This window comes from Eriocheir sinensis, chromosome 19 (genome assembly GCF_024679095.1).
Source record: "Eriocheir sinensis breed Jianghai 21 chromosome 19, ASM2467909v1, whole genome shotgun sequence".
Classification (NCBI taxonomy): Eukaryota; Metazoa; Arthropoda; class Malacostraca; order Decapoda; family Varunidae; genus Eriocheir; species Eriocheir sinensis.
Window position 1 is genome coordinate 9,014,657 of NC_066527.1, and position 19,532 is coordinate 9,034,188.

At 45.3% G+C, this 19,532-nt stretch overlaps 1 protein-coding gene across 12 annotated transcripts in view; it reads left to right on the plus strand.

Moving 5' to 3' along the window:
- LOC127000662 (uncharacterized) overlaps window positions 1-19,532 on the plus strand; it is a 146,036-nt gene that overhangs the window by 94,821 nt on the left and 31,683 nt on the right. For 11 of the 12 annotated variants that reach the window (XR_007754375.1, XM_050864643.1, XM_050864641.1 and 8 more), the window contains one exon: window positions 18,497-18,674. Coding sequence is in view for 10 of the 12 variants with exons in the window: in XM_050864636.1 (XP_050720593.1) it covers window positions 18,497-18,674 (178 nt within the window). In the remaining 2 variants the exon portion in view is untranslated. Of the gene's footprint in view, window positions 1-18,496; window positions 18,675-19,532 lie in introns of those variants that run through there. The other variant, XM_050864645.1, reaches the window with a different exon arrangement.

A 19,532-nucleotide genomic window follows, 5' to 3' on the forward strand; every position in this document is an offset into this window, starting at 1 on the left:
CGGACAGCCAGTGCCTGCAGGGGCTAGTTGTACCCAAGATGCTTCTCCTACGCAAGTCCGGGGTAGTTTGAGCCCTGTTTCGCCTGAGTTTATCCCCGCAAGAAGTTCCGCCAGCCCCATGAGTCTGCTGGGTTCGCCTGTTAGAAAGAAGCCTCAGGAGTTTGATGGCAAGGTCTCCTGGGAGGCTTACCGCGCTCAGTTTGAGCTGTTGGGAGCTCGGAACGGATGGGATGACCAAGAGTGCGCGGTACAGCTGGCCACTAGCCTGAAAGGGGCGGCGCTGGAGGTCCTTGCTCAGCTCGACAATGCGACAAAGGGCAGCTACAGCGGGCTGGCACAGGCGCTGGAGCAATGATATGGGACCAAGCACCAGAACGAGCTCTTCAGGGTTAGGTTCAGAACCCGCAACAGGAGGCGCGGCGAGTCTCTTCAGGAACTCGCTCAGGACCTAGAGAGCATGGAGCACAAGGCATACCCAGGTGCCACCCCTGACCTGCTGACGATTTTGCTGCGTGATCAATTCATCGATGCCCTGGACAGCCCTCAGCTGAAGATACAAGTGAACCAAGCTAAGCCAACATCAATGCAGGAAGCTCTGGCACGTGCCATGGAGTTTGAGTCCTTTGTTAGGTCTAGCTTGTCAAGCTTCAGGGACGACTCGACTTCTGGCTTTAGGGCACGAAAGGGCGCTGTCAGCGACACAGACAGGTTCCAAGGAACGTGCTGGTACTGCGAGAAGGTTGGGCACAAGGAGAACGAATGCTATAAGAGGAAGAAGGAATATGAAGGTGGCGCTAAGAAGAAGCCCAGGGAAGGACCCAAGTGCTGGACCTGTGGAGAAAAGGGGCACTGGAAGAACGAGTGTCGGAAAAATGTGCCATCAACGAGGGACCACCACTCGGGAAACTAAGAAGGACTGGTTCACGGGGGCAACGACCAGTCTGTCCTGTACATGCCCCGAAGATATCAATGTGCAGGAGAACCACCATGACGAGCTGCCAAGTGGAGGGCAAGGTTGACGGAGTGTTGTGGCCTGTGGTCGTCGACACAGGCTCGGAACGCACATTGGTGCGGCCTGACGTGGTGAGTCATCGTCGGCGTCCTAAGACGCCGCATCGACTGTGCGGAGTCACAGGACACTACGCAGAGCTCAGAGGCCCAGTGGACGTGAAGTTTGAGCTCGGAGGAAAGGAGGAGTTCCTCTCTGTGTACGTGGCCGACATGGATGACCCCTGCATCCTAGGTATGGATTATCTTGTCTCCCACAGGTGCGAGCTGGACTTCCGCGCTAAGCAGCTGACTGTAGGAGGAAGGAGGGTGCCACTGACGACTGTGAACAAGGAAGACCTGCCAGTGATGGTCAAGCGCACCACCATTATTCCTCCGAGGTCGGAGATGCTGTTACCCTGTCAAATTACGGGTGCCCCCCCGGCTAGCCTGTGTGTGGTAGAGAGTGGAAGTCGATGCCCGGTAGAAAACGGGGTGATTGTAGGCAGTACTTTGGTAGACCCTGCTGCAGCGGAAATGCCTGTCGTCGTGGCCAATGTCTCCTTCAGCCCAAAGAAAATAAAACAAGGGACCATGGTGGGGTTGTGCCAAGAGATCGACCAGAAACCAAGAACCTGTGTCTGCAGGAACACCCTGACGAAGCCCCAGGAGGAGCTGCCCGACTACCTGCGCGACCTGTTTGACAGGAGCTCCAAGTGTCTAGAGGAGCCCCAAGTGGAACAGCTCAGGGAGCTTCTCGTGAGGAATGCAGATGTGTTTTCCACAGGAGACCTGGACTTGGGGTGTACGGACCTGGTAGAGCACCACATCGACACAGGTAGCCACCGCCCAGTGAAGCAAGCTCCTCGAAGGATGGCACCAGCCCGTCGCAAGGAGATGGATGAGGTGATGGATGATCTCCGGCAACAGGGGTTAATCGAGCGGTCCAGCAGCCCGTGGGCGTCTGCTGTAGTGCTCGTCAGGAAAAAGGACGGTTCCCTCAGGTGCTGCGTGGACTACCGAGCCCTCAACTATCTCACCATCAATGATTCATACCCACTCCCACGGATCGACGACACGCTTGACGCTTTGGTGGGCTCTAAGTGGTTTTCAACACTGGATAGGAAGTCTGGGTATCACCAAGTCAAAATGGCAGAGCAGGACAAAGAGAAAACAGCCTTCTCCTACGGTCAAGGCCTGTGGCAGTTTAAGGTCATGCCTTTTGGCCTGTGCAACGCACCGGCCACGTTCGAGCGGCTGATGGAGAGGGTGCTGGAGGGACTTCACTGGAAGACGGCACTCATCTACCTCGACGACGTGATTGTCTTTGGCCAGACCTTCGAGCAGGAGATGGAAAGGCTATCAGAGGTTTTCGCCCGGTTTAGAGCTGCACACCTTAAGCTCAGCCCGAAGAAATGCTGTCTGTTCCAAAAGGAGGTCCAATACTTGGGACACATCGTGAGCGAGGCTGGAGTACGCACTGATCCTGAGAAGGTGGCTGCGGTAAGGGACTGGCCGACACCCACCAACGTGAAGGAGCTGCGGAGCTTCCTCGGGTTGTGCTCATACTACCGCAGGTTTGTGAAAGGCTTCGCTACGATTGCTGCACCACTGCACCTCCTGACGAAGAAGCGGCGCAAGTTTGAGTGGACAGCGGAAACTCAGGTTGCCTTTGAGAAGCTCAAGGAGGCCCTCATCAGCTCGCCCGTACTTACCTACCCAGACCCCTCTAAGCCTTTTATACTGGATTGTGATGCCAGTGATGAGGGGATTGGTGGAGTGCTGTCCCAGGCATGTGCCGACATGGAACGGGTTGTGGCCTACTTCAGCAAGAAGCTCACCCCAGCCGAGAAAAACTATTGCGTGACCCGGAAAGAACTCCTGGCAGTAGTCAAGAGCCTTGACTTTTTCCATGCTTACCTGTACGGTGCAACTTTCACCATCCGCACGGATCACGCTGCATTGCGGTGGTTGAAGTCACTGAAAAACCCTGAGGGCCAGCTTGCTCGCTGGATTGGTAAACTAGAGCAACATCACTACACTATTGTGCACCGATCTGGGCTAACACACGGTAACGCGGACAGCTTGAGCCGGCGCCCCTGCCTACCTGAGTGTCAACATTGCCTCCAGAGGGAAAGCGTCCAGAATATGTGCCGCCGCACTACAGTGGAACAGACAGCGGAGGTACCATGGGAAGACTTGGGAAAACTGCAGCGGAAGGACCGGGATTTGAGACCAATTATGGAGTGGCTGAGTCAATTGTCAACGCGACCTGGGTGGGAAGTAATCTCGAGAGAAAGCCCTACCACCAAGAATTACTGGACTCAGTGGGACACTCTTCGGATGGACAACGGGGTGTTGCAGCGACGCTGGGTCTCTCATGATGGTCTTGACTACTACTGGTCCACGGTGCTACCTATGAAGTCCCGGGAAGGCATCTTGAAAGAAATGCACGACAGCATCACCAGCGGACACCTTGGGGTAAAGAAGACACTGAGTCGCCTGCGGCAAAGGTTCTACTGGGTTGGCATGAGGAAGGACGTGGAAGAATGGTGTCACGCGTGTGAGGTGTGATGTGCAAAGAAGAGCCCCAAGAAGCGTCACCGTGCCCCATTGCAACTATACCAGGTTGGAGCCCCCATGGAACGGGTGGCAGTGGATATAGCAGGACCCTTGCCTCTGACGACGAACGGAAATAGGTACATCTGCGTCACAGTGGATTACTTCACCAAGTGGCCGGAAGTCTACGCCATCCCTGACCAGGAAGTCACTACCATCGCTAAGGTATTGGTGGAAGAGTTCTTCTGTCGCTTCGGTGTGCCTAACGAGCTCCATTCCGACCAGGGAAGGAATTTTGAGTCAACAGTCCTTGCTGAGTGCTGCAAGCTTCTGGGTATCAAGAAAACCCGGACCACCCCTCTGCACCCACAGTCAGATGGAATGGTGGAGAGGTTTAATTGGACGTTGGGCCAGGAGTTGGCCAAGCAGTGCAACAATGATCAGTCTTCATGGGATCAGAAGCTGCCTGCGCTTCTCATGGCCTACAGGTCTGCCGCCCACGAGACTACGGGGTATTCACCGTCAAAGCTGATGTTTGGACGTGAGCTGCGATTGCCGGTGGACCTACTGACAGGAAGGCCTCCTGGGGAAAGCCTTCCAAGGGACGCCTCCAGTTTTGCCCGTCAACTAGAGGAACGGCTGGAAGAGGTGCACCATCAAGTCCGAGGTGCCTTGAAGTTCTCCGGGGAGGCCATGAAGCGCGGTTACAATATGAGGGCAAGCCACGTTGACTTCAAGGAAGGAGACCAAGTCTAGCTTTACAACCCGCAGAGGAAGAAAGGACAGTCTCCGAAGTTACAGAGCCCCTGGGAAGGCCCTTACACTGTGCTAGAACGCCTCTCCGACGTGACTTACCGAATCCGGAGAACGGAAAGGACCAAGCCGAAAGCTGTCCACGTCAACCGCCTATGGAGGTACCACGGTCCGGGAAACTACACCTGGAACAACTACAGACACCCAGCAGCCGACGGAAACGCAAGGGACGTCCAGGACCGAGAGGAGGTCGACGACGACATAGGCCTTCTGGACCTTTCAGCCGAGGGAGATAACCTCCCGGCTTCGGCAGATGTTCCAGGGACACCCCAAGAAGCGAACGACGACGAGGCGCACCAGGAGACAGACACGCAGGAGGCACCGAGCAGAAGACAGAGACAACGCAGGCGTCCACAACGATACGACGATTATTATGTTTTTTATTAATTCTCTTATGTTTGTATATAGTTAAGTGTATGATCGGGACGATCACAATTAAGAGGGGGGGGGGGGGGTAGTGTTGTGCTGGAAGCTTCCCCCGGCGTCCATGGGACTCTAGATGCTCCGGAAAGAGCGAGCAAGGGGGCGGGGAGCAAAGCCTCGTCCACGCCCCGCGGGGCGCGGCCAGGCGCCAGGCGGGAAGTGTTGCCAACCTGCACATACTTTTGCTACATGTTCTTGTATGATCTAAAATATACTGTAACATTCTAGACTGTACTGTTCTGGATATATATAGGAGAAGAGGGCGAGAGGAGGGCAGTCCCAGTCATAGTAAGCTAGTGGTCAGTGAAGAGTCAGAGTGAAGTGTATTACTAAGGAAGAATATTAAACTACAGAAGTTGTGCAAAGTGTTTATATATATCTCCCTCCCACGGAGTCTTGTGACGGCGACACGGAACCCAAGTAATACGTCCGGCATAACAGTACTCTTGTACCCTTTCCCTCCATTTCACTGGAAGTCGTCCTCTAGCATTCCTTCCCTCTATCTCACTCACATACACCCTTCTGGTCATCTTACTCTCCTCCATTCGCTCCATGTGGCCAAACCACTTTAAAGTCTGTCGCTTCACTTCTTCCACCACTCCACACTTCTTCCCTTCACCCCTGTGACACATTCCAAAACGCTCGTACACACTCTCATTACTCACTCCATCCATTCTACTCACACCGCAAGCACTCCTCAAATAACTCATTTCCACTGCCTGCACTCTAGACCTCTGACTTTCATTCCAGGCCTACGTTTCACTTGCATATGTGAGGGTTGGTACTATTATTGTATTTCTCAAATCCCTCTTTACCTCCATGCTCACACTTCTGCCATTCATGATTCGTCCCAAGACCCTACCACCTTTCTTCCTTGCAGTGCCCATTCTCTTATCTCTCCCTCCATACCACCATGCTTACACATAACTGATCCAAGGTACTTAAACTCATTGACCTCCTCCATTTCTTCACCATTCAAAATTATTTTGCATTCTTTTTCATATTCAATTCCCACTCTATATGGGCATACAAAATCTACAACCTCCCTTCTACTTCGCTCACAAACCATCACTTTACTTTTGTTGACATTTACTTTCAGCTTTCTCCTATTACAGACACTATCAAAAACAATGACCAAATTTTGTAGGTCACTTTCATTTTCCCCAATGAGCACCGTGTCATCAGCAAACAGTATCGAATTCAGTACCCACTTCCTTCCCTCAGCGAACAGTCTTACTCCAACTTCTCCAATTTTGCCCTTAATTTCTCAAATAACACCATCCATATAAATATTGAATAACCATGGTGACATGACGCACCCTTGTCTTAAGCCCACTTTTATCTCAAAATGTTCACTTGTTTCTCCAGTAATTTTGACACATGCAGATGCATCCTCATAGAAAGACTTTATTGCACTAAGCAGTTTTCCTCCCACACCATAAATCTTTAAAACATCCCACAATGCAATCCAATCGACTCTGTCATAAGTTTTTTCCAAATCCATGAAGGCAGCGTATAGTTTCTTTCCTTTTGCTAATATTTTTTCTACTACCATCCTGAAGGCAAATATCTGATCCACACATCCCCTTCCCTTCCTGTAGCCTCCTTGCTCTTCACTGATTTTCTCTTCTGTAAGTCTTTGCACCCTCTCTATTATGACTTTTCCATATACCTTTCCGGGTATACTCAGGAGACTTATACCTCTATAGCTCCCACATTCCCCTCTCCTGCCCTTCCCCTTGTAAACTGGGACAATGATGGCTTTCGTCCTGTCTGCTGGCACCACTTCCTCCTCCCATGCTACTTCACATATCTTGACCATCCATTTAACAACTACATCTCCTCCACACTTCAACATTTCTGCTGTGATTCCATCAATTCCTGCTGCCTTTCCATTTTTTTTATCTTTTTATTGCCTGATTTACTTCTTCATATGTTATACTTCTTTCTTTATATACTCCTCCTCTACCTCTACTCAAAACTGCTGCTGTTACAGCTGCTGGACGTCCATCCTCAAAATTCATTAAGTTTTTGAAATATTCTCTCCATCTCTCTTTCACAGCTTCCCCGTCTTTCAACATCTTTCCATTCTCATCCATAACTTCATTTATTTTACTTGAGGAGATATTTTCTGCATTTCTTTCGTTTTTTACTTCTTTCCAAAATGATTTCCTGATCCCTTTATATTTTTCACTTAGTCTTTTTCCAAAGTCTTCATCAACTCTCTTCTTACTTTCTTTTATTGCTTGTTTTAATTTCATTTTGCATTCTCTATATTTCTTTTTCCTTTCCCTTTTTACTTGCTCAGCCACATTTCTTTCTTGAGTTTTCTTAAAAAGTTCCCTTTTCTCTTTTACTATCCTCCTTATCTCTTCTGTCCACCATGAATTTCCTTTGGTTTTTCCATCTCTCACCACTTTCATCCCAAACACTTTCTTTGTTGTAGTTACCATTATTTCTTTAAATGTTCCAAAAACTTTTTCAATAATTGTATTATCTTTTACACTTTCCCATTTTTCACTTAAGGCCTCTGCCATTTCACGGTTATACTCATCCTTTATTTCCTTTTCCTGTAACTTTTCTATCTTCAGTATTTCCTGTTTTACTTCACCTTTCTTTTCAAACTCCCACTTTTCTTTCATCTTTAACTTTGCCAGCACTGCAAGATGGTCAGATCCATCGAACATTCCTCTTACTACCTTTGCGTCACAAATTTCTTTTCTAAGCCTTTCATCTACTGCCACATAATCAATCAATCCTTTTGGCTCATTATCTTCTCCCCTCCTCCATGTGTATCGGTGGATATTCTTGTGCTGAAAGAAGGTGTTCGCTAGGAACATTCCCCTCTCAGCACAGACATCCACCAGGCACTCTCCATTTTCATTCTTCCCAGGTATCCCCCATTTTCCCACCACATCCATCACACATTCATCACCCACTTTAGCATTCATATCTCCCATCATAATAAGTTTCCTTTCTTTCTCAAAAGTCTTCAAACATGCATTCACTTCCTCCCAAAAAGCTTCCCTTTCTCTCAGTCCTTTTTTACTTTTCACATTTACTGGTGCATAAATACACACTCATGCATACTTTACTAAACCTACTTTTCCTTTCACCCACACAATTCTTGATCCCTTCCAACCTGTTTAGAGGGTCTTCTGTTGATAGAAGTTGAATAATGCAGAGTGGAGTCGTCAGCGTATGAATGGATAGGACAGTTTGTTATGGAAAGAAGATCATTGACGAATAACAGGAAGAGAGTGGGTGATAGCCCTGTGGAACACTACTGTTGATAGGTTTAGGGGAAGAACAATGACCGTCTACCACCGCAGAGATAGAACGGCCGGAAAGGAAACTGGAGATAAAGGAACAGAGAGAAGGATAGAATCCGAAAGAGGGCAGTTTAGAAAGCAAAGATCTGTGCCAGACTCTATCAAAAGCTTTCGATATGTCTAGCGCAACTGAGAAAGTTGCACCGAAACGGCTAAGAGAGGATGACCAAAAGTCAGTTAAGAGAGCAAGAAGATCGCCAGTAGAACGCCCCTTGTGGAACCTATACTGGCGATCAGATAGAAGGTCAGAAGTGGATAGGTGCTTTTGAATCTTCCGGTTAAGGATTGATTCAAAAGCTTTAGATAGACAAGAAAGTAAAGCTATAGGGCAGTAGTTTGAGGGATTCGAACGGTCACCCTTCTTAGGCACAGGCTGTATGTAGGCGTACTTCCAGCAGGAAGGAAAGGTAGATGTTGACAGGCAGAGGCGAAAGAGTTTGGCCAGGCAGGGTGTCAGCACGAAAGCTCAGTTTTTGAAGACAATAGGAGGCACTCCATCAGGCCCATAAGCCTTCTGAAGGTCGAGGCCAGAGAAGGCATAGAAAAAATCATTCTTAAGAATCTTAATAACAGGCGTAAAGGAGTCAGAGGGGGGATGAGTAGGAGGAATATGCCCAAAATCGTTCAGAGTGTAGTTTTTACAGAAAGTTTGAGCGAAGAGTTCAGCTTTAGAGATAGATGAGACGGAAGTCTCATGAGTAAGGAAGCATATGTGGTTTCACGTATGGTAATTGTTCCGAATTTTGCTTTGTTGAGTTTAGGGCATTTCAAACACATGATAAGAGACAGCTAATTAGGGCATAAAGTAATAAAGATTGACCTCACTCAGTCAGATAATAATGTCTCATTCGTTAGGAAGCATAGGTATATGATTTTTCGGAGTAAAGACGTATTGTAACTGTTTGTGGTTTCGTTAGGTTAGGTAAGTTTAGGGTATCTTCAAACACATGATAACCAGCAACTTTGGTATAAATCAGCAAAGAATGACTTCACTTAGTTGTATAGGAAGTCTCATTAGTAAGGAAGCATGTATGAATTTTCTGAGTCAAGACCTATAGTAACTGTTTGGGGTTCTGTTAAGGCGGCGTCATAGAGGGCAAATTTCGGCCAACATGTTGCTCGTTTTTGTTGGCTGTTGGGCAAAATGAACAATAACCAACAAGATTTGGCGGGTCGGAAAGGATGGACAACAGTTGTGACGTCAGACTGGTTGGGAGGAAACGGGGTCAAATGACATTCGTGCTATAAGCTGTAAATGTAAATTGAAAATCAATCATCGTACATGTTTACTCATATTGTCAGCGGTAAAACTCCAAAAACCGACGTACATGTGCAAGTATGTGTTTGTGATTTATTTGTCCACTGTGTAAAGTTATTTATAACACTCAACTGACTGTGATGGTGGGTCACCTCCGCCCGGCCCCGGGCCTGGGATTGCCAGATTGGGCGAAAAGTAGCGGATTGGGCGACTTACGAAGGCTATACGCTACTTAACTTTTTAATCCCCTACTTGCTACTTAAATTTTGAGTAATTCTGAAATGTATTGGGCTACTTCATGTTGAAATCCGCCCTGTTTTTATGTGTGAGTAGGCTACTTATCGTCAAAAGAATCTGGCAATCCCGGGGCCCGGCCCCGCCGCCCTGGGTGGAGTCTGTGCCTGGCGCGAGGTATAAACAAACTAACCATGGACGCCCCCAATGCCTCCTCTGGCGTTTTTGCAGTCGTAGCACATGCTTCTTTATGTGATGGACGCCCCCAATGCCTCCTCTGGCGTTTTTGCAGTCGTAGCACATGCTTCTTTATGTGATGGACGCCCCCAATGCCTCCTCTGGCGTTTTTGCAGTCGTAGCACATGCTTCTTTATGTACAATGCAGCCGCACAATCTTCTAAATCCTCAATATCCTTGGCGTGGTGTTTGTTGTTGTTGGAGCGCGGCGTCAACACAACAGGGTGGGTTTCATCATAGTGCTCTCCCAGGCATGGTGACGTCACGCGCAGTTGGGAGAATTCCTTGGGCGTGTTTCATCACCGCGCCACAAGCCACTTCCAAGAAGGATTGGGGGCGGTCTCGGGAGAAACCAGCGTTGCCAATCTTCCGCGTCGCTCTGACGTCTAATATGTCTTCAGTTAACCTAAATTACACTTCTTATGTATAATTATGGAATTATAAATATAAACAATTGATATTTAGTTGAAATACAGCGATAGTATCTTCATTGTAAGGAATATGTGCACGTATTTTTGTTCCGTCTGCATCTTCAACGGCACCACGGTGTAAACAAACATTTAGCCGGGCGGCGCCCCGCCAGGCCCCGCCTACATACGGGCCTCAACACTTCCATCATCACCCTGGAGAACATTGTTGGTTGGCGATTATCACCAACAAAAACAAGTAACATGTTGGGAGGAATTTGCCTTGTGTGACGCCAGCTTTAGGTTAGGTTAGGGTTTAGACTATCTTCAATCACATGATAAGCGGGAACTTATGGCATAAATCAACAAAGGAAGAGCTCACTGTGTCATATAATAAGTCTGATTAGTAAGGAAGCATTTATAGATTTACTGAGGGCATATAATATATGCCCTCAGTAAATTTATAAATTATATAGTGACTGTTTGGGCTACAGTTAGATAAGTTTGAGGATCTCTTCAAGCACACGACAGCCAGCGATTTATGGTATAAACCAACGAAGAATGAGGTCACTTTGTTACATAGGAAGTCTCATTAGTAAAGAAGCAACTACGATTTTTTCGAGTCAAGACGTATGGTATTGTTCAGTGCTTTGTTAGGTTAGTAGGTTAAGTTAGGTTAAGTTTAGGGTATCTTCAAACACATGACTGCCAGCAACTTATGGTAAAAATCAACAAAGAAAGACTTCAGTGTGTTATATAGAAAGTCTCATTAGAAAAGAAGCATATATGATTTTTCTGAGTCAAGATGTATATATGGTAACTGTTCAGGGTATTGTTAGGCTAGGGTAAGTTAAGGGTATCTTCAAACACAAGATAGACAGGAACTTGTAGCATAAATTAACAAAGAAAAACCTCCCTTTGTTAGGTAATAAGTCTCAATACTGAGGAAGCATATATAATTTTACTGAGTAAAGACGTATAGTAGCTGTTCGTGGTTTTGTTAGGTTAGGTTAAGTTTAAAGAGATTTCAAACACGTGATAGCCGGCAAATTATGGCATAAAATAACAAAGGAAGAACTCATTATGTTATATAGGAAGCCCCATTTAGTAAGGAAGAATAGATGATTTTTCTGAGTCAAGACGTATGGTAACTGTTCGAGGTTTTGTTAGGTTAGATTAGGTGACGGTGAAGCCCTTAAGGATGTTGAGAAGCACACCCTCGACAGTCAGTAGCGAGTATATATATATATATATATATATATATATATATATATATATAGAGAGAGAGAGAGAGAGAGAGAGAGAGAGAAAGGAATTAAATATTTAGAAGACTTATGATAATGGTTAATAATGTAATGTTGGACGGATTTGGTGAGAACAACGCATGGGTATGAGAGGAGCATGCTAATGTATATTTCATGGTATTTTGCTTGCCTCCTATCTGGTCCATATTTAGCCTTTTTTCAGTCACTCACAGATTCAATTTTGCCGAATCGGACGGGTTAAGGACGTTGGGAAGCACGCCTCCAACACAAAGTAGCGCTCCCGCTTCAACGTGAACGTTTGAATTTTTGAACATTTTTTAAATATGCCTCCCTAAAATACTGAAGGAATGAGTATTTAGCGTATTCTGTGCAAATATTTTAAAATATTGACAAATAGTGAACATTTTGAAGAATTGAAAATATTAAAATGTGAAAGTATTGAAAGTACTGGAAATTACTGAAGAATAGTTAAAGGAATTGAAAAGTGTGACTCAAAATTACCAGAAAAAAAGCGCATCTCCTGCAAACATTGAAACATTGAGAAATTGAAGATTAGAAAATATTTTTAGTTTAAAAGTATTTAGAACAGAATAATTCATGAAGCGGATTGAAAGACTTGAAACGTGTTGAAACTATTGTAGTAGCTATATGGAAAGAAGCAGTTCCAAAATATTAAAGAGCAAATACAGAAGTATTTAAACTTTGAAAGTAATTATCGACATCACTGAAGGAAGTGAAAAGTTTTGGAAATAAATGAAATGACAAAGAAGTAATAGAAATCACTGAAAGACCCCTCCCCTAGAATACTAAAAAGCATACCATACGTATTCTGAAAGTTGCACCCTTTGAAAATACCGAAAAAGTCTCCCGGAAACCATTGCCAGCTGCACGCCGGAAGAATAACATCGAGCAGACATATATGGATAGCGACACTCAAGGAAGAAAACACATTCGTCAAAGAAACAAATAATTAAGTGTCTCGAACGTTCTGTCGACATCACGCAGACCGTTGATATGCATGGCCTGGCGCGTAGCACGAGGGGGAGGTATGGTAATGAAGGGGGGTATGAGGGGGGCGGTTAGGGTGCTGTTGGTGTGTGGGGGGGCTGTGGTGAAGGTGGATGGGGCGGGGGTGGTGGTCATGGTGGAGGTGATGGTGACTGGTAGCGGCAGGCACGGCACTCCCCTCAACCTTTCTTACATCCTTCATTCATTTTAACCAGTAGGGAGGGAGGGGGGGAAGGGACATGAGGAGACGGAGGGAGGGAGGGGAGATAAGGGACCTAAGTACACAATTTAATGTATTCGTCCCTGGACTCAGGGTCAAGAGTTTCCAAGGTGTCTGAACTTTTGGATTCGGACTCAGGCGCCAAGCAGACGTGTGTGTGTGTGTGTGTGTGTGTGTGTGTGTGTGTGTGTGTGTGTGTGTGTGTATATATATATATATATATATATATATATATATATATATATATATATATATATATATATATATATATATATATATATATATATATATATATATATATATATATATATATATATATATATATATATATATATATATATATATATATATATATATATATATATATATATATATATATATATATATATATATATATATATATATATATATATATATATATATATATATATATATATATATATATATATATATATATGTATATATATATATATATATATATATATATATATATATATATATATATATATATATATATATATATATATATATATATTTTTATGTTTCGCATATATGTAGGCTTTCTTGATGAGGCCTGATGGTCGGCCCCAGCCCGTTGTGGCGCAGGGAAGTTTTTGTAGTGGCGCCGTCTTGCGTGGGTCATGCTGTCCCCCCTCCTCTCATCTTTGAACCTTTCTTTAGAGAGAGAATCTAGAGTCCGGGTTGAAAGATGATCTTCAGGACAGCATGTAGGTAGTCTTAAGCCACTCAGCGGTGAGTGAAAATTTTCAACTGTGGCGGCGGGCAGGACTCAAACCCGCGTCCTCCTGGACGCGGCGCCGGCACGCTAACCACTCAGCCATCACCTCTCCATAATCATTATCTAGTACTGAGGAGTACCAGCACAGGGAACAAGTAGTGCTGCGCGCTGATAAAGGAAAGCAGTGTCGAGCAAGGGGCGAGGCTGCAGCGACTGTGTGGCCCAATGCTGCATAGTTAAATTTTGGATTATCTGTTTTATCAGGTGAACGGTGGTTTTTTATATTGCAAAAAATCCAATATTTAAAATAAGTAAACGTACTTGTACTTGAATTTAATTACAGACAATCTATCACTACTTGCATTCGAGCTCACCTAAAAAAAAAACTGTACTTGTTATCAGATATATTGCATCATAATGTTTTACTTACAAAGAGTACTTGAACCTAAGCTTGGCTTATGGTGCCTGATGGTTGTGTCTAGGTCATGGCCCCTTGTCTTTTTTCACCTCCTTCAGCCCTTTTCTCCTTCCTTAACCAAGTCGGAGGGGAGAGGGAAGGAAGGGGAGGGACTAAGAACTAAGGCCATGCTAAGGCTGGCCAGGGTCGGTTATCGCGGGGTGTGGGCAGCGGGGACTGGTTCAGTCAGGCCACGTGCATGACTGGCCGCACGACGCTGGACTTGCTGAATACCGGACGAGTTGCGACACACAGACACAGGGATGCATAAGGATATACAGAGGTTACAAAGGGACAGACGACCTACACAAAAGTCTCTCCTCTCCTGAAGGGGAATTATCGGCCAAGTTCCCTTCCCATCCATCAATATAAATAACCTCCGAGCTTTCAGTTGTGTTTGCCTCAACTCAACATACCTGCTTAGTTTGTTCCATTCATCCATCATCCTGTTCGCGAACCAGTTCTCGCCTATTTTCTTCCAGATAATGAAATTGTTCAACATGTATCCGTTGCTGCGTGTCATGCATATCTTTTCAGTATAAGTTCATATTTATCGCTCTTATCTATTCTCTTAACCAATTTAAAAACTTCAATTAAATCACCTGACAGTCTATATCTTTCCAAGGAATGCAAGCTTTTTTTAGTCGTTCTCTGTACAATAAGTTCCTTAGTCCTTGGATCATTTTAGTTATTATTTGTATTCATTCGAATACATTCATTCATTCTTTGTATTCATTCGAGGGAATCTGTATCCTTCCCGTAATATGGGGCAACATAACTCAAATGAGGTAAAGTTACTATTTAACGATAACTTCTGAACTCCGATTGCTGACGTTTCTAGAAGAAAAAAAGACTATATGCGCAATTCTTGGCGGTAATACAATAATTTCTGGGTCTGAGGTCAGAGCTGACGTGTACACCCAAATGCCTTTCCCGGCTGGAGTGACTAAGAACTGTGTTGTTGAGTGCATAATTACTTTGGGGAGTTATTTTATTCCCTACACTCAGGACGTTGCACTTGTCGATGTTGCATTGCATCTTCCATTTAAAATTAACATGTTAAAAAAGTACATATTCGTAATCTTGAGTTCTGAAAAAAAAGCTTAAAGGTAAAGGATATTTACTGTTCACGACTAATTATTTTTGTCTATATTTATCATTCAGTTATTACACCATAGAATAAAGTTCATATGAAATGCGCAAGACTATATCGCCCATCGCCCGAGACTTATCAAACAAAAGCTTATGTACAGTTCGTGTTTTCCGAAGTTTTATTTTATATATTTTTGAGTTGTATGTCCCTTGTTCAGTACTCCACTGTACTTCCTGTGGCTTTTTTTCCTATTATTTGTCTGATTTTTGTGTCTCGTGAAATACACAAGAAAAAGATGTTTGTCATCCGAGACTTACCAAAATGAGTGGAAGTTGAATATATTATTCCTGGGCCTTTTCGAAATAATAATTATTGTCCGATTTATGATTTTTTAACAGGTTGGTGAAAGGTCTGCATATGTATGCTCTCAGACCCGTCCTGTAACCATCTTTAACGGCTCTGGTTATTAACGTGCAGGGAAGATCTGCTGGGTGAAAGGTCTGCATGTATGTATTATACTGCCTGTAACCAGCGCCAAAGGCACTGAATATTTACGTGCAGGGAGGAGGAACAGTTTGGTGAACGGTCTACATGTGTGTGTTATCTGACCCGTCCTGTAACCATCTCTAAGGCACTGATTATTAGTTTGCAGTGAGGAACAGCTGGGTGAAAGGTCTGTATGCATGTGTTATTTTGCCTGTAACGACCTATAAAGGCACTGATTACTAACGTGTGGTGGAACAGCTGGGTGAAAGGTCTGCATGTGTGTGTTAAATTTTTTGCGCCTATGGCGCCGGTAGGCTTCCTTGGTGGAGCCTGGTAATCAGTCCCAGCCCGTTATGGCGCAGGCAAGTGTTTATTGTGGCACTATCTTTCTTGGCTCATGCTGCACCCTGGAGCTCATCTTTGATCCCCTTTTAGAGATAATCTAAAGTCCTGACAGGTGGTCTTCAGGACACCATATGGGTAGTCTTAGGCCACTCGGCGATGACTAAAGAAATTGCCAGCTTGTTTGTAACAGCGGGCGAGACGCAAACCTACTTTCTCCTGGACGCTGCGCCCGCACGCTGACCACTCAGCCACCACCTGTAACCATCTACAAAGGCACTTATAATAAACCATCAGGGAAGAGTAACAGCTGTGTGAAAAGGGTGCCTGTTATCTATGCTGGCCAGTGGCCACCTACCTCTGAAAGCTTTTTATTATTAATCTACATGGAGGAGGAACAGCTGGGCGAGGAGTCTGCATACATGTGTTCTCTGCCCTGACCTGGAGGCATTCATTTAGGCTTACAGATTAGTTGCTTGTGCGTGGGCCACATGACGACGGGGCAGATTCCCGATAAAGATTACTCACTATACAAATCCTTAGCCTACAGGAGCAAGTAAAAAGCTCTTGGGAAGGCTGGTGGACTTGTTCTGCCTCACCCCGAATGTTACTTCTTCCAGGTCACAGACTGGTTATTATTTCGCTGTGTCACGACGGGAAGGGAAGAAGGATGTGTTAAAACGCCTCTGCAAATGGATGTAACAGTTGTTTAGCATAAAGTTCTTTAGCATTTACCCTTTTTTTTTAGGAGTTACATTTTACGTGTTTGTCTGTCTGTCTGCATCTGTCTCTGTCTGTCTGTCTCTTTCTCTCCTTGGGCTGCCTCCTCCTGCCTTAAAAAGAAAAAGAAACTGTAAGACAAACAAATAAAGTAAGGTTATACAAGCTTTCTGTGACCCTTGTTGTTTGCTATTCACTCCGCCTTGACCAAACGTGACAAGTTAAATAACAACACTCCCATCCCCTTGTCTTCCCTTCCCTTCCCTTCCCTTGACCCCCACTCCCCCATGCCCCCTATCACTTCTCTCCCTGTCTCCTTGCTCTTTCTCCCCAGCCTCCCGCCCCCCCCACACCCTCACCCCTTCCACCTTCATCCCGCTCTGCATGTACTCCGTCTACTCCCCCTCACTGTCCTTAACCCCGCTTCTCCCCCGTCTCCCGTCTCCCCTCTCCCAGTCCCATTTACAGTACTCCTTCCCTTTCCTCCTTTGAACCCCCTAACAACCCCCCATCAACCACCATCCCTCTTTACACCATACACCGTCTCCCTCCTCTCACACTTCACCCCACTCCCCTCTTCTCCAATACTTGGCTACCCCTTTCTAATAGTTCTGTCCCCACCATCACACAATTCCCCCTTCTGCAAGAATTAACGACTCCCCCCCCCCCCCTTGCCTTCAAACGTCAGCAACCCCTTCCTCCTTTAAACCTATGGTACCCCTTCCTCTCCCCTCCCTTGATACGTACCCCTTCTCCTTCCCCTTCATGCAAGACGTAACTCCCTTTCCTACTTTCCTCCCTTCAAAATTCCGCCACCAACACCCTTTCTTAAGGTCTCTCCACCTACCCTTGCAGCAGCTTATGTTCTTATGTTCCCCTTCTTAAGACTCAACCTTTCTTCTCCTCCCACCCTTCTACATTTGCTTTTCCGCTTTCCTCAAGACCGAATCCCAGACCTCTGTACAATCCCTCGTTTCATTCCCCCAACGCCCACTTATTCATGTTTCCTCAAGACGCCACCCCTCACCCTTCCCCCTCAAGAGTTAGCCACCACCCTTTCCCTTAGTTCTCCCTTCACCCTCCTTACTACCTCTGTCCCCTCACGAATTAGCCACCCCCGTTCCCTTAGTTCTCCCCTCACCCCCCTTACTATGCCCCTTCGTCAGGAGTCCAGGATGAATAGTCAAAGAGGTGGGCGGTGCGTGCCTTAACCAGGCGATCCTGAATGCTTAAAGCAGCCATGATGGATGCGTAGCGAGGGCTGAGGCGCCGAGGAGCGTGTCTGGCATCGCTGAAGAGAGTTTTGTTTTGTCAGTTGAGAGCAACGTGCGATGGTTATTGGTGATCGGCAGTGATTGGACGCGGGGTGTGTTGACCTGACCTCAAGTTGATATCTCATTGGCCTTAGAGCATCATTGGGCAATCACATAAGTTAAATGAGGTGAGGGTTAGGACAGGTTATGTTAGGTTAGGTTTAGGTGGCCGGCAGAGGAATGGTAGAGGGTGTTTTTAACTTGACCTGACCTCCGTTTGTGTCTCGCTGGGGCCACGGAACAAAGGTTAGTTTGGGTAGGTAAGATCAGGTTAGGTTAGATGAGGTTATATTTGGTGATGGTTGGCAGAGGAAGAGTGGAGGGTGTTTTAGCTTTATGTGACCTCCAGTTTTGTCTCGCAGGGGTCACGGGACAAAGGCTTCTCAAGTTGATAAGTTTAGTTAGGTAAAGTAAGATCAGGTTTGTTTTGGACCGCAGTTACGCATGTTTACAGCATTCACGTTATTTTGGTTTGTCTCCAAAGTAAAAACATCTTGGTTACCGATTTATCCCCTCCGTACAGGTACCATTTTGTTATAATTACCTTACCCGCTAATACCCGTCAACAGCCAATCTAATTAGTGTTTCCTCCCTTCCGTACAGGTGTCACTGGCACGGCAGGTGGGCGGCACTACCGGAAGGGTCATCAGGTCACCCACAGGGAGGACATGACCCACGAGTACAAGGGTCACCGCTGCATCAGTGTGTATGACCTGCCCGCACACATGACCACCAGTGATCCAGGTGCTGACCTCAGGAGGACCAAGAGTGCTGTGTCTGCGTGAGTGTGCTGCATTTATTTATTTATGTGTTTATTTTGTAGTATAGGAGACTGGCCAACGGCAAAACACGGTAAAAAAAAAAAAAAGCTTTCTTTTTGGGGGCAGCGTTTTGCGGGTATTTATGTATTTTTTGTATATTTGCATTTATATATTCTTTTTATTTTTGTAATTTTGTATTGTTGCTTTTTTGTATTTTTGCATTTTTGTATATATGCATTTTTTTGTAATTTTGCTTTTTTGCATTTTTGTAGTTTTGCCTTTTTGTATTTTTCCCTTGATCTCTTTCTTGTACTGTAGAAGCAAACTCTGAGAGCATTACTTTCACAAGCTATAAAATGTATAAAACAGACAGAATGTAAAAAAAAGACCGACTGAGGAAGAAGCCGGAGAGAATGGTCAAAATAGATTCAGAGTTGTTTTGATACTCTTCAAGAGAGTTCAAGTTGTAGGAAAGAATACTGATGAATGACGTCAGTTCTTGAATTTTATCAGGCAATAAATTGAAAAAAAATGATATTGCTTAGGTCTTGTTCCAGAAGGTTGGTCAGAATAGAATGGGCGTGAGTCGAAAGACACGAGGCAGTGAGGGTGGAGAAATGCAGTTAGGAAGTCAAGAACAGCAGTTAGCATGATAACAGCGAGAAGAAAATAACAAGATAAGCATCATCATGGCGAACACTGCCGGGATGACGACAGTCAGTTATTTGTTGTTTTGTAATATTTTACATTTATCAACGCACGAACTGGCTGAAGCAATTCCGATGTACGTGAGAGAGAGAGAGAGAGAGAGAGAGAGAGAGAGAGAGAGAGAGAGAGTGTTTTATTAGTGATTAGAGCAATGAACTTCAAAAATAGGT